Genomic DNA, 16,618 nt, shown 5'->3' on the forward strand with positions numbered 1-16,618 from the left:
AAAAATGTTTCAGCCTAATACCCTCCGCAGTGGTGTGGTGGCTTTCTTCAGGACCAAATGTGAAGGTTGAGTGAAAAAACGTTATACCTTCCACCTGTCTGTATGTGTGTCCTGTTTGTGCTTCCAGAGTATCACACAATGCACAGCCATTACAACAAATTCAAGTTAAATGGACCAGACCTAAAGGCTTTGCCATTGTTTTTTCTATTTATCTTAATTATCTTGATAATAAATGCATGTTTTGGTTGTTTTGTTTTAGGTGACTGGCGTTGTGTTCTTGGCAGCATATTCTACTCTGGGATACATCCTGTACATGTCTAAGTCCTACACATTTAGCAGCATTGGAAGAGCATGTCAAACTGTTCTATTGGATTTCTTGGGAGTCGGCGAGATGAAAACATTTTCCTCTTTCTACAAGCTCAACCAAGTCTCTGTAGCTTGTTATTATGGAACTTTTTTCATCATAATGACAGTTTTGTGGACCGGAATGGTATGTACTGTTATGTGATATTATTTTAATTTAATACCATTATCATATGTTGCATTTTGTTTCATTCTTTTTTGCTACTAAATACTGTTGTGATGTGCTTAAGTGTGCGCCTGATTTTGTAGCTATAAGTAATACATTTTCGTCTCTAAGGCACTATACCAGTGGTTCCCAAACATTTTTGACCTGTGGCTCCCCTGACCTAATCGGCAGTTGGCCGTGGCTCCTCACCATTTTTTTGTACCGGGGGTGGGTGGGTGGTGTGCACCTCCTGTTATCTTCCTTAAAGTATTTGGGACGCAATGAAGGTATTATATTGGTTGGAATGCTTGAATTATTAATATCATCCACTGGCAGTCACTTTGGCTGCATCCCAATCCATCGTTTTTTCCCCAACAGAGCGCCTGGTCCCAAACCCTTATTTATGCCAGCTGCTGCTTTCAGTACCTTTTGGTACTGAGACCCGCTCTGAGAAAATGGAACATTGAGTTTGGTCTGTCGTAATCAGTATCCCCAGCCTTATTTTTACACTAAAAAGGTCTGTCCTTCCATCTGTGTGCCCATCTATATCCAAACATATTCAACCATTTGCACACCTATCCACCGTATATCCTTCCGTCCATCATTTCACTCATCCATCCCTCCATCCACCCTTTCACTCATCCATCTGTACAATCATCCATGCATCCACTCTTCCACCCAGCCATCCATTCACTTACTCATCCATCCACCCATTGACTTACTCATCCATTTACCCAGTCATTTATCCTTCCACCCATTCACCCTTTCAGTCATTCATCCTCCCTTTCTCTCTCCATCCCCCTTTCACTTATCCATCCATCTACCCACCCATTTACTCATCCATCCATTGATCCTATTACTCATCCATTGTTTCACTCATCCAACCATCCGTTCACTCATCCAGCCATCCGTTCCCTCATCCATCCACCCTTTCACTTCACTCATCTATCCATCCTTTTGACCATCTACCCCCTTTCATTAACTCATCAATCCTTGCATCCACCCTTTCACTCATCCATCCATTCACCATTTCACTTATCAATTCATCCATCCACCCATTCACTTGCCCATCATCTACCCTTTCATTCATCCACCCATTCATCCTTTCACACACCCATCCACCAATTCACTCGCCCATCAGCTGCCCTTTCACTCATCCATCCATCTTTCACACACCCATCCACCCTTTTACCCATCCATCCACCCTTCCACCCATACATCCATCTATCTATTTACCTTTTCTCTCATCCATACTTCCACTCAATCACTCAATCCATCCATCCTTTCTTTCATTATCTATCCATTCCCCCTTTCATTCATACATTCATCCTTTCAGTAATCCATCCAGCCATTCATTCACTTATTTACTCACCCACCTTTTCACATTATGAGCTGAGCCTTTGTTTGCAGAGTCGCAGGCATAAGAGTCCCATCAAGAATGAATTACAACAAGGGGTCGGGTGGTGGAGAGTTCATTATGCCCCTGCACATAGGCAGACTGAAAACGCAGAAGGCATGAGTCATGCATGATGCACAGTGCCAGGATGTGAGGTTACTGTAACATGGTGTTGTTTCCAGGGCTTTAATGTGTGTAAAAAAACTGGGGGTCTCTTCAAAGGGGGTGTTTGACGTAATTGAGAGCGCAGCTTAACACACCTAGGCTAAAAATCTTCTCTTAGCATAGTGTTCCGCCTCAATGGTACTATGTTGTCTCTGTCATTGCATCCAGATATATAATACAGCAAGTATCATTACACCTCAGCAAGCCAGGACTATTGGCTTTGTCAATGGTTGCTAGTTCCTTAAAAAAAAAAAAGGAGCAATCATGGCTTTGTTGAATACAATATTGAAAATAATTCAGTTCTAAAATGACAGGACACTGAGAGAACGATGATAACGTGTTCTTTTAAACTTATTTTACAGGCTTCTTTGAATGAAGTGTTTTCTAACGTTGCAGCTAGGGCGTTTGACTTTTTATAGTAAAGAATGCCCTTCTGTGCACTGAGGCAGGAGGAGGCCGCCACATGGTGTCACACCCCCAGACTGCCCCATTGACATTCAGTAATGGCAATCAGCGGGAGGGGCTGCTCTCGTGCTCCTGGAGGAGTGCGAGGCGCCTCCAGCAGTAGGGGTGAGGCCTCTCACAGGGAGCAGCACTGCTCCCTGTGATGGCCAGAATGACAGAATTTACGGATGGTTGGTCACCTAGTGTGCGTGGCGCCCCTGGCACCTCATTACGGTGCACCGGGGCGCCGCGGCGCACAGTTTGGGAACCACAGCACTATACTGTACGACATTGACAATCTTGCTCCTGGATTCATTTCTTAAATGGCTTACAGCTCTTTTTGATAGTTCTGAAAGTGCTCTTAACCCAGTTCATGGGAATTAGAAGATGCTCCTCATAAGTAACAAATATATAAGCCCTGTTCACTGGAGCAAGCGATTCACAACTTCAATCTGGAGTGCCAAAAACACGCATCTCAACGTCAGAGACGGACATATCCTGTAGGCAATGTTAGCATGAGCATGGCTGCAGTATTTTGCAGTTATGGTAAGACAGGTAAACACATTTCAAATGTTCACAATCCGGCATTTTATGCTATTTTATTGTACAATCTAAGACAAATCATTAATCAATATTTGTAATGCCTATATCACCTTCATTACTTTTCAAAGTACCATAATCAAGCTCACTATCAATATCATAATCATTGTCACCATCTTCATAGACTGTCAGTGGGTACGTTGAGAATGTACCCAGGGAGGCTTGTGATGTAGGCTAATAATGCACATTAGGGTGAGAAAACAGTTCAGGAGAAGAACAATAATAATGATCAAAACTACTTGAGATATTTCCATACCTAAACCTTCAAAAATATTTTTCAACCATGGGAGGAGATTCCAACCTTCACACCCAACGCTATCAATGATGGTGGGCTGTGAGGATGACCTTCATTATCTTTTGTGTAGGTGTAAGAGTTACTGGAGTATTGCCGGAGTGCATTTGAGATGGATAGAGTCGAGAATAGTTCTGCTCTGATTTTGGTAAAGATCTGGTATATTGGCAGCTGAGAGAGACCATTGTTGCGGTATTGCCTTTGACTGAATTGTAATGTTTCATGTGTTGCAGAGTAAAGGGTGGATAGTGAACATTGAAGAGAGAGCATGGTGTTGCATAGGGTAACATTTGGGATCAGGTTGGTAACTGATATGTCGATAAGAGGAGATGAGGCTTTTGGAAGTGCGGGGAATGAGATTTTAATACCTTTTCTGATTACTTTGATACCTATCTCATTCGTCAAATTTGGATCGATTATTTTCTGTCATTGAGTAAAAGATAAACCCCGCATAGGTTAGATAAACCCCATAAACTGACGCAACTCTGAAGAACCACTTACGACTGATAAAGTTTAAAAAGTTTAATATAAAATTAGAAAAAGTTGCAAATACAATCCTCTCAGGATAAGATTCAATAAGTATACAGGAACTAGAAGGAACATAAATTCCCTAAAGAACCTAAGTCTACAAACGAATACAATCAAAATCAATTCCAATATCAACAGATTAAAAAGCATAGACACAATGTGGTTCCGTTGCGTCATCTAAAGAAAAGAGAAAATAAACAAGTTAAATCTGTCCCTACTCTATGCTAAGTGACATCCCTACTTCGCAAGTTCCTTACCTAAAAAGGTGTCAGCAGTTTGACTTCCAAAGAAGTTCAAACTCTCTTAGCCTCTAATGGTAACTTATATTGAGAAGCAGTACCCTCTCTGCCTACCCATCCGCTCTCTAAGGGTCCTCGGCCTACTGCTCTCTTGCGTTCTGATCCCTCTCAGCGCTCGCTCCTAACTTCTCCTCCCCAAAGTGCTGTCCCTAAATACACAATCACAGTATGGGTGGAACGCCCCTTTGACGCCCACCATGTACTTTCACATGATGTCATTTCTAGCTCTTTCCATAGCTTCATCTCTTCGCGTCGTCCGTTAAGTTGACCCTTCTTCTTAGGCGCCGTCTTCGTCTTCTTGCTGGTGACTTCATTGACATTTCATTTGACACTTTCGGAGCAAAAGTCTATCACCTCAGCAGAACTCTACTCTTTACGACTATGTTCTTAACCTTCTTTGGTCCTGTGAATGGTCATTTCAAAACAAGACTCAAATTCCAAGTGTCTCTTATCACGTTTAGGCCATAAACTTCGTCCAGCATTGTCACCTTAAATCTAACAAGACCTTTGACTTTTGGCTCGCACATTCAGATCAAGGCTATTCACGACTCCTGTGAGCCCACTAAATTACATACAGCGGACTACACTCCTGCGAACCCTTGGTCAGTCAGGTTAAAATCACACATGACCAAACTCTTCTAACATTCCTACAAACTCTTCTACACAGTAAAACCTTTAACACACATATATATATAATCGCAGTTAGCAAATCCTTTACTTATAAGTGAATACATTTTACATAAAATACATCGTTTATGTTCTCGTGTTCTTACACCGTGCTATATACTCTGCACATTTCTTCATTTACATTTCTCGCCGCTTTCTCCATTTAGAATTACACACGTACATGAATTCTGTTTGGCACGTTCTACTGTTCATAAGCATTTCTATACATTTCTATATTAGCCCACTATGTATACGGGCTTCTAAATCTAATACATTCTAAAGTGAATACAGAATACATTTCCTATATTACTTTGGTTACATCGGCTAACTTTATACTATAAGTGCTAACTTCACGTTACAGTTTCTACATTTTATGCAATATGCTTGTGAATATGGTATGGATATACTTTTTATTCAAATTGCGCTCTCTCAGTTCCCCCCTTTGATGACCTCTAGGGGTCATCACTAAATGCAATTTGAATAGCACCTTACACAGAACTAGTTACAAGATTCCCTCTTTTTATCGTTTCGAGAGCTCTTAAACTTTTATACTGTTGATCTTGTAAAGCAGCTAATCTCCTTTCTTGCTCTCTCATGGACCTTTGTAACCGGTTCGACCTATACCATTTGTACACTTTCACTAACCCTAACAATGTGATTATGCAAATCAATATTATTAAGACAGGTTTCAATATGTACCACACAACGCTTTTACCAAGGTTGGCAAACCAACTTCCAACCTTTCCTACTCCATGACCTACTTTTTCCCAAACATTTATTTTTGTTAAATCTTCGATTTCTTGATGTATCTCTGTAATGTTCCTTATGACTTTCTCAAGAGGTTTTGAATTGTCTGGAATATAAGTACAACATTCCTGGACCTTCAAAGCCTTGCAAACTCCGCCCTCTTTTGCTAGCAGAACATCTAAAGCAAGACGGTTCTGAAGAACCATTGCCCTTATCGACTGCATCTCTCCTTCTACTAGCATCAATGACCTTGCAGTACTTGCAGATAATCTATCTACAACTGTAGCTAGTCTCCTGATCTTAACATCGTTAAGTATTAAACCTAACAGAGGAAACATCGCTCCAAATATGACTCCTACTACTTCAGCATCTCCTACTTCTCTTTTCGCTCTTGTCGAAGCCTTTCCTTCTATGATCGCTAAATCCTTTGCATGATATATTTTGGGGAAGACAATTGCCAAGTAACACGAACCATACCAATTGTAAGGCAGTTTTACATAGGCATTTCTTCCACATACAAAATATACATTAGGAATAGCTTGCATCCCTTTCATAAAATCTTTCGTATAGTACTCTAACCTAAAAGCATGTTCGCAATTTACTTCACCTACAAATACACTCTCATAATATGTCTTGCTTCGAGTTAAACATAAATTTCCTTTCTGCGTTCTATCCAATGCTATTGGACCATTGCTACCTTTCTTTTTATGTGCCTTCTCTTCTTCGGTCCAATCTGTTTTCCACTGTCCTAACATTTTTAGAATCTTCTGCCTTCTGTATCGGTCATCTACTTGTCCTATGAACTTTTTCTCTACCTCTGACACTTTGCAAGTCAGATTATTTCTGCGTGCGTATGAAGTATCTAGTGTATCCCAAGGAAGAAAGAATTTGGCTAATCTATCCTCCTTTTTATAATAGTCCCATTTATTCATTTGTTTATAATTCGGAACTTCAGGCAGTACCGAATCATAATTTGAAAAGTAGTACTCGAACCCTTCTCTACCATAAAATATACTGAGCAGTAAACTACATGTTATCCCATAAGTCAGTGGGAGATGATGATATCTGATGCCTTCATCTACAGAAGCCGGCAATTGCATACAAACATAGCAATCTTTGGCCTCCATGGCATCGATATACTCGTACAATAACTTGGCATATGCGTTTGATCTAAAGTTTCCCTGTGACTCGTCTACGTGTAACCTACGAGCTTCATCTGCCAGTAACGCCTTTTCACGGATCACATTGCTCTCCTCCTTCTTCCCAACAAGAGCAGGTTTCAAAGTCGTTACAGGCTTTACATCTGTCGTTTCTTTTTCAATTGCATGTCCTACTGTGTATGATATGGTAACTACTGTAATATTGAGAAAAATTACTACTGCTATTAGTGTACCTATTATGCATTTGGCTTTTCGGTTTGGGTTGCCGTTCTCCATGTTATCAAACAGCGTAGCTCTTTCTTTTTCGAAGAAAGTTTTTCTGTTTCAGTCTTTATTTGCTTTATTTTCTTTCTCAGTCTGTAAAGTGCTCTTTATCAACAAAGTCTCTTTTTCGCAACAATGTCTTTTTATCTTCAGCAACAGACAACCCTAACCCTTCTCCGTCCTCTAAATGTAATCCCTAATTTTATTCTTCTTTCCACTCGGCGCTAGGTTATCTTCTTCTTGATAGCTTAAACACAAAAGTCTTTATGCATCTACAATTATTCTCGTACCTGCAGCTTTAATAACATGTTCCAATAACTCTAAACGAATGACTTTTTCTTCTTGTTCTGGAATTTGATGACCAAAAGTCGGAAACTGTAATCGATTTAGCACTAGATCTTTGATCCGACTCAGGTAAGGGGGTATGGGAAGTGTGAAAGTCAGTAACCCCTCAGTCTCGATTCCAGGCGTCAACATCCATATCTCCACTGCCACAAATGGATCGAGATCGATCACCTTCACTTCTCTCACTCTCCCAGATTTCTGTCCCCAAGACATCTGCTAGATAAGTCCACTCTGGGGTGGCGTACCTTCTGCAGGGCACACGTACCCTTCTTGATCTTCTCGGACTCTCAGAGCCTGAATCTGTAGTTTCTTCTTCTTGATCCGACTCTTCAGAGATCGGGACAAGGGTTCTCTCTTGATGTGCTTTTAAGCTTGGCCTTCTCCTTCTCTCCGGCCAACTAGCTTCGTCACTCCTTGTCCTCCTGCTCCTTGTTCTTGGACTTGTCTCTTGATCACTCACAGCTTGTTCGGTATCTGATTCGAACTCCCAGGTACTCTCTTCTCCTGAGGCGACTTCGGTCCCACTGGTGTCCTGACCGTCGTCAACCTGTTCCGACACAGGCTCAGCCTCTTCGATCACCTCTACAGCTTGGCTTTCCCCCTCTGTGGCTTCTCCGCTTTCCGCTGGATTTTCATCCGAGAGAGGAGCTGTTTCTTCTAGAGGTGTTGGCACTCTTCGTGTGTGTGAGGCGTGTATCCAGTTGGGCAAGCCTCCACACTTTACTGCAGTGTTCGTAACTAGTATGACTTGAAATGGTCCTCTCCAGCGCACGTCTAGACAGTTCTTCCTGACATGTTTCTTCACCAGGACCCAGTCCCCCGGACACAGGTCATGGCACAAGTCTTGTGCTGATGGAACCTCTGCAGCCTGGACCTGGAGGGACACAGAATTAATGGCATCAGATAGTCCCTTGCAGTAGTCCAAGATCAAATCGTCTGTGATGTTCAATAACGCTGCAGTCGGAACCAATGGCAATCTCATAGCTCTCCCCATTAGCACCTCGTGTGGAGAGAGACCTGTTTTTCTATCTGGTGTGCTACGTATGCTCATAAGAACCAATGGAAGTGCATCAGGCCAACTCAGGGATGTCGATGAACAAACTTTGGCGAGTCTGGATTTGATTGTACTGTTGATTTGCTCTACAATCCCTGAAGCTTCTGGTCGATAACTGCAATGGAGCTTCTGATCGATACTCAAAGCTGAACATAGCATCTTCACTATTTCGCTGTTAAAATGAGTTCCTCTGTCCGATTCCAAAGAGGATGGCACCCCAAACCTCGGTATCAACTCTCTAAGTAACAGTTTCGCTACTGTGAGTGTATCGCACCTACGTGTAGGGTAAGCTTCAACCCATCTAGAAAATATACAGACAATCACTAAAACGTATCTGAGTCTATTGCACTTAGGCATTTCGATGAAATCCAGCTGCATTCTATTGAAAGGCCCCCCAGACCTTCCTATGTGACTCAATGTGACTGGTGTTCTCTTTCCTACGTTTAGTTGCTGACAGATCGCACAACGCTGACATACTGCTTCTGCCGCTACTCTAAATTTTGGATTAAACCACGTTTGTCTGAATACTCTCACCATGGCATCTCTACCTATGTGTGCTGATCCATGCAATTTCCTTGCCATTGGACTAACAAGTTCGTTTGGTAAAACTGCTCTCCCATCTGCAGAAATCCAAAAATTCATTTCACTTTTAGTACATCCAGCTGTTTCCCAGCCCTTTTTCTCATCATCTGGTGCATTTTCCTGAACACATTTCAATTCGTCCCACGTATCTACGGTGTCTAACAACATTGTTAACTCAGTTCTTTCTTGTATTCCCCCCACTCCTACATTGGTGTGAGAATATCCCTGTTCTGCGCAGTATCGTGCTACTTCATCTGAGTAACGGTTGCCTTGCGACACAAAATCTACATTCTTCGTGTGCGCGGCACATTTGACAACTGCTATGGCTGTCGGACCTTGCAATGCCTCTAACAATAATCTCACGAATTCTCCATTCCTAATGGGAGAACCCGAGGAGGTCATGTAACCTCTTTGAGACCATAACTGCCCGTAATCGTGAACTACCCCGAAACCATACTGGCTATCGGTGTATATGGTGACTCGAATTTTGTTACCTGCTAAACAGGCACGCTTCAAAGCAATAATTTCAGCTACCTGAGCGGAATGTACTCCTTCCAGGCAAGCGGCTTCCACAACTCTGGTAATAGTACAAACTGCATAAGCTGCTCTCAGCTGACCGATATCGTCTCTTACGCATGAACCATCAACAAAGAATATTTCATCGGGGTCAGTCAATGGCTCATCTACGATATCTGGTCTCGGTTTGGTGCATAGTTCAGTCACATCAAGGCAGTCATGATCTGTACAAATTTCATCATCAATCTCATTTGGAAGTGGCATCAAAGTAGCAGGATTCAAGACAGAGCATCTCTTTAGGGTCACATTCTCGGCAGCCAATATGACTTGCTCGTAGCGTGTGAGCCTGCTATTCGTCAGATGCTGGGTCTTAGTCCTGGTCATTAACAATTCCACAGAATGCGGTACGTACACCACTAACTGATGTCCCATTACCACACTTTCACTTCTTTCAATGCTGACACCCGTTGCAGCTACGGATTTGAGACATCCGGGCAACGCTGCGGCTACTGGATCTAATGTAGCCGAAAAATAAGCAACTGGCCTACGCGCATCTCCGTGTATCTGGGCCAAAACTGCTAAAGCGCAACCCTCTCTTTCGCAGCAGTAAAGCAAGAATGGTTTTCCGTAATCAGGCATTCCTAAAGCCGGGGCACGACACAAGTCCTCCCTCAGCTGCAAAAACGCCATCAAACAATCTTTGTCCCATGGTACCGGATCACTCACTCCTTTGTGCGTCAGTTGTAGTAACGGTTTTGCCTTCAGTGAAAAGTTGGCTATCCACTGTCGACAATAACCGACCATGCCTAGAAACATCCTGACTTCTCTTTGTGTTTTAGGCGCGTTCATTTTCATAATCGCCTCTATTCTGTCTGGAGACACCTTCCGTTTTCCCTTTTCAATCCTATGGCCCAAGTATTGCACTTCAGTCAGACAATACTGCAATTTACTTGGAGACACCTTGTGTCCGTTCTCAGGCCAAGTGATTTAACAAGGTGATGGTGTCTACTCTACAAGCTTCCTCAGTTTCTGACGCCACTAGGAGGTCGTCTATGTACTGGACCAGAATCGAATTCATGGGCAGTACTAGACTTTCAAGATTTTTCTTCAGCAGCTGGTTAAAAATCGATGGGCTCTCCGTATACCCCTGGGGAATACGACACCATGTTAAAACGCGATTTTCCAGCTTAAAAGCGAACAAATACTGGCTCTCCTCATCTAAAAGAATCGAAAAGAAAGCCTGGCATAAGTCTATCACTGTGAACCATTCAGCTTGAAACGGTATCTGAAACAATATCACTGATGGATTCGGTACCACTGGACAACATGAAACAACGATATTATTAATCTTTCGAAGGTCCTGCACTATTCTGTATTTTCCACTAGGCTTCTGCAAACCCATGATCGGAGAGTTACATGGACTTCCCACGATCTCCTTCAGTATTCCCTGTTTAATCATGGATTCGATCACAGGCTTTATTCCTGCAATCGTCTCCGGTGTCAACTTATATTGTGGTGTTCTTGGATACTCAGCATTGGGTCTTACCATGATCTTTACTGGTTCTACCCCTTTGATCAATCCTATTTCTTCTCCAGTAAAATCCCACACCTCAGCTGACACTTTCTGCCTCAAATCCTGTGGAAGCTCCTCCACTGTTAAGGTAGGATATAGTTCCACGCATTCCTGCGAGTTTACAACCTTAAAATCGGCATCATCGTCGTTAGTCTGCACTTCTACTCCTTCAGGTGTGCAATATATTGTGCAATTCAGTTTACACAACAGATCTCTTCCTAGCAAACACACAGGGCTAGAATCACAGATCACAAACTGATGTTCATCACTGTAATTCCCTATCTTCACTGACACTGGTTCTGTCAGAGGATTCGTCATCCTCCTGTTTGCGACTCCTACCACCTGAATCGTCTCTCCCGACATTGGCAGACCTGGGACTACCGCTGATCTCAAAGTGGATCGAGTGGCCCCCGTATCCACCAAAAAGGTCGTAGGACATCCAGCCACTTCAGCCTCTACGTATGGTCCTCTCTGGTCTACCTCCAGGGCGGCTCCTAGAGTACAGTCTTCTTCCCTATTCACTCGTTGCCCCGTAAGAGGATCAACGTAGTAGCATTCTTCTCCTCCTACAAACAATGGCATTTGTCTATAGGTTTTCCCTCCATTTGCAATCCGAGGCGGTTGAGGAAACGGGGCTCGAGGAGTCTGAGTCCCCCCTTTGACAAACTTTCCCTTCGGGACTGCTGCTCCCATAACCACGTTGCTCTGTACCTCTTCCTCCTCCTGTTCTAATTCCCCTGTCTCGACATTATAAGGACACTCGCGTCTCCAATGTCCCACCTCGTTACACTGATGGCACCTCGTTGTCTTTTTCAGTGTCGCGATATCTATTCTCGGTCTCGGTCTTTCTTCCTCATCTCTGCTTTGATTATTCTGTTTCTTTCCTGGCGTTCCTGTTCCCTGTTGCCGCTGTCCACCCTTTCCAGCTGATTGCATCTGCACCAACATCAGCTTTTCCTTAAGTTTCTTTGCCTTCGAATCTATTTCATCGCTACAGTACCTCGCATACCTCAGAATCTCATCTAAAGGTTTGTTTTGCCAACAAATCAAATGCTGTTGAATCATTAAGCTTATGTCTGGTCTCAATCCTAGGACAAACTTCGACACAAACTGTCCTATGTCTTTAGGATCCATTACGTCTAACCCACTGTACTGTTTGAATGCTTTCAGCAATCTCTCATAGAACTCGTGAACGGTCTCTTTAGGTTCCTGAGTTGTTCGATCTATCTTAACCCAGTCTATGTCTTGCACCAGCACTTTCTCTTTTAACCATGCTATTACTCTCTCGTATTTTTCCATGACTCTCTCTGATGGACCGTTTGTCCGGGCATCCCTCGGAGGCTCACAAGCGGGCCATTCAATACTAAGTTTACATGCCGTCCACAAATCTCCGGGTACTACGATATCAAACAAGGTGTTCAAATCGATCCACAGCACCTTAGAGATTTTCACGAATCTCTCTACCTGCTTATACCACTCGACGGGGTTCTCTCTTAACTTGGGGAAAGAATTAGTAAATGCCGCTAAATCCCCCCTACTCCAGGGCACATGGACGTAGTTTCCATTTGCGATTTCTCGCAAAGGGAAAGCTTCCATTCGCATTAGCTCTCCATCCTGGGACCTCGCAAGTGTACTCCTTCTGACGGATCCCCTCTTAGACCATCTTTCCTCCCATTTATCCAAATCCCTCCACACTCTGATACTCAGGATCAGTTCCTTTATGTGTACTTTTAGCCCAATCGTCCTACGCTCATCTAGATCCTGATCCGTGCAATTTAGCCTATGGTTGCCCTGTAAAGCTTTAGTTCGTGACATGTCTATCATATACCTGTCTGCCAATTCAGATAATTTTTCATGAGCCGACCTTGCTTTCCGAGTAACATCCTTAGATATAAACAGTATTTCATCATGATCATACAGCTCTATCCTTTCCATTGGCAATGTGCCGTCTATGATTTCATCCAAGTCTGATTTTAAACTCATTACATCGAGGCGTTTTGCTTTTATTTCAGCTCTCAGTACCTCACTCCTAGGTGGTTCGCTTACATCCCTCTCACCCCCACTATGAGCCCTACGTCTCGGTGCAGGTGAGTTGTGAGGAGTTCTCCTTGCATCTCTTTGTTCCCACCTCTCTAGATCCCAAGCTTTTCCATCCTCCCTTGGGGTGTGGTGGAACAATGATCTATTCCCCATCACTACATTCTGTCTTTTCGGCTCAGTCTCTTTAGATACAATATAGGATCCTCCGTTCTGTTCTGTATCGCTGCAAATCCCTTGCTGTCTGGTGTCCCTCAATAACCGATAAGGTCCTTCACGGTCCTCCATGTTCCCGCGATCTCGTTCGTGATCACCGGATACATGGCGAGACGTTTCGCGACTCCCTATATTCCCCTGACTTCGTCCGTGATCACCGGATGCATGGCGAGACCCTTCGCGACTCTCCATGTTCCCGTGATTCCAATGTCGCACATTTTCGTCCGGGGCATGGTGAGTGCACCTGAAATTCTCTCGGTACTCCTGCGTCCTTCGTTCTCCCTCACTAAGGATGACGCGAGGCACTCCCCCACACTCCTGTCGTCGCACACTTGCCTATTGCCACTGGTAGTATGGCAAGTATCTCCTCTGCTTCCTTGACTCCCTCTCTCCCACTCCGGGCTGCTTTCGCCAGCTCCACAATGAGAGAGGATCCTGTTATCCTGATCTCTCCATTCTGCTTCTGTTTCTAATCTTTTATTCTGAGTCTCTTCGGCAGCATCCCATTCTTTCAAATACTCCCTTAATTCCTTAAAGGATTTCGGTTTCGGTCCTCTCAAATCCATCAGTCCTCTTTGACCCCCCTGTTCTATCCAGGGACCCGTTGCGGAATCTAATGGGGTACTCCGACTCATTGGTCCTAGCAACTGCCTTTGGGAATTGTTCCTACTCTCCATCTCTGCCCTTTCCCTGTCCCATCGTGCCTGTTCCTCCTGCTGGACTCCCTCTGGGTTGTAGATTGACACTATAGGGCCTATGGTAACAGGTACTTGTAGAGCATCTGGCAATTGATACGACCTTGCATGTTGCGTTTCTGGCACCTTCTGGACCACGAATCTTCCTACTACTCTCTGTTCGGGACTAGATTGAGGTACTTCCTCACCTTTCTTGGTATCCCACTCTGTTACTGGGAGCGGTTTATATTCCCCCCATCTAGCTCCGTCCCCTTGCTGTAGTTCGGGACTTTCGGCTTCTCTGTTGTACGGAGGTGGTCTATCCATTAATAGTCTCTCTATCAGATCCTCATCTGGCTCGCTATCCTCATCTTCTTCTAGAGGTTTCTTTTCTCCTGTAGCTTCTAGCATTGTGAACAGTTTGTCTGCTTCTATCCTTTGCACCCTCCACTTTTTAGCTTCATCGTCCCATTTTGCATCCTGCACTGCTTTTACCGATCGTCTCACTCTTTCTTGACGTCTACTCACGCTCTTTTCGTGTGCTGCTCTAAACCATGCACTAAGGGCTTCGAACTGTGTTGGCCTCGGTAGAGGTCTCGTTGCGAGCATTACCGCTTTCAGTTGGTTCAATACTTCTAGCTTAAACGTCCCGTATCTCGGGAACGTCAGTTCCTTATTCCCTTCTGTTAGCTTATTCCACTCAGAGATCCATAGTATTGAGTGTAAGCCTACATTCACTGCCATATGATAAGGTGGTGTGCCTTCTGGTGGAGCTTCTTCTCCTGCATACAAGTTTCTTCTATCTCTCCTAAAGATCGCCCTTAAACGTTTAAAACACTTCATTTTCAAAAATCTACGATTTTCCTTATTAATTCTCTTCCTTGTTTACTTCCCGATGACAACCACCAATCCCTGTGCGACTCTCGCTAATCGGCCTATCCCAGCGCGGTTCTACACCAACCGGCCAATCTCAGCGCGGCTCTACGCTGACGTCACTTGTCCCCTCTGCAGCCGTTCCCCTCCTTTCTCAGCTCGTCTCGCGGTCTTGCATGCGTCTCATTCATACACCGAAAAATGACTACTTCCGTCCAAGCGATCACTTTTCTCTGACTGTACGTCCACAGTCTAACTGTAATTGTCACCTCAACTGACGAGACGTCTTCCTCTCACTTCAGACGCTCGCCTTAACTGATAGGTTACTTACACACAGTAAACGTACGACCAGCGTCCGTTACTCATACACTCACTCTTACGCTCCCCCTATCATCGGTCCGACGGGCGATCAATGGTACCTTATGACCCCCTTTCAATGGTAGACAATTACTCTGGGTGTTCGATACACCCGAACCACTTAAGCTCTCCTTGAACTTAAGATTTTATCCGGTTGCGCGCGCTCACAACCTTCCCTCAATCACACTACAGGCATTCAACTCCGCTTGACATTACAACACAAGTACAACATAAAACACCGCAATCTTACAACGCATGACCCTTATACTCACTCTCGACCGACTCTGCTGCTTTTCTCTCGACGCACCGTCAGCACCTTCTTCGGCAGGGATTCTTCTTCTGGTCGTCGATGACTAGGGACCTTGGGGTAATCTAAACCTGACCTAGGTTGTCTTCCTCAAGAAGAAAACCATCTTTCTCTGCTACCAACTGCGGGGAATGAGATTTTAATACCTTTTCTGATTACTATGATACCTATCTCATTCGTCAAATTTGGATCGAATATTTCATGTCATTGAGTAAAAGATAAACCCCGCATAGGTTAGATAAACCCCATAAACTGACGCAACTCTGAAGAACCACTTACGACTGATGAAGTTTAAAAAGTTTAATATAAAATTAGAAAAAGTTGCAAATACAATCCTCTCAGGATAAGATTCAATAAGTATACAGGAACTAGAAGGAACATAAATTCCCTAAAGAACCTAAGTCTACACACGAATACAATCAAAATCAATTCCAATATCAACAGATTAAAAAGCATAGACACAATGTGGTTCCGTTGCGTCATCTAAAGAAAAGAGAAAATAAACAAGTTAAATCTGTCCCTACTCTATGCTAAGTGACATCCCTACTTCGCAAGTTCCTTACCTAAAAAGGTGTCAGCAGTTTGACTTCCAAAGAAGTTCAAACTCTCTTAGCCTCTAATGGTAACTTATATTGAGAAGCAGTACCCTCTCTGCCTACCCATCTGCTCTCTAAGGGTCCTCGGCCTACTGCTCTCTTGCGCTCTGATCCCTGTCAGCGCTCGCTCCTAACTTCTCCTCCCCAGGGTGCTGTCCCTAAATACACAATCACAGTATGGGTGGAACGCCCCTTTGACGCCCACCATGTACTTTCACATGATGTCATTTCTAGCTCTTTCCATAGCTTCATCTCTTCGCGTCGTCCGTTAAGTTGACCCTTCTTCTTAGGCGCCGTCTTCGTCTTCTTGCTGGTGACTTCATTGACATTTCATTTGACACTTTCGAAGCAAAAGTCTATCACCTCAGCAGAACTCTACTCTTTACGACTATGTTCTTAACCTTCTTTGGTCCTGTGAA

The 16,618-nt window shown here is 43.7% G+C and overlaps 1 protein-coding gene across 1 annotated transcript in view; it reads left to right on the top strand.

Moving 5' to 3' along the window:
* Positions 1 to 16,618, top strand: part of PKD1L1 (polycystin 1 like 1, transient receptor potential channel interacting) — a 1,739,639-nt gene that overhangs the window by 1,629,440 nt on the left and 93,581 nt on the right. Inside the window, exon 62 of the mRNA XM_086964902.1 lies at positions 260 to 490. Coding sequence (XP_086821028.1) covers positions 260 to 490 — 231 coding nt within the window. The remainder of the gene's footprint in view (positions 1 to 259; positions 491 to 16,618) is intronic.

The sequence above is a fragment of the Lissotriton vulgaris genome, chromosome 4_1, assembly GCF_964263255.1.
Source record: "Lissotriton vulgaris chromosome 4_1, aLisVul1.2, whole genome shotgun sequence".
NCBI lineage: Eukaryota > Metazoa > Chordata > Amphibia > Caudata > Salamandridae > Lissotriton > Lissotriton vulgaris.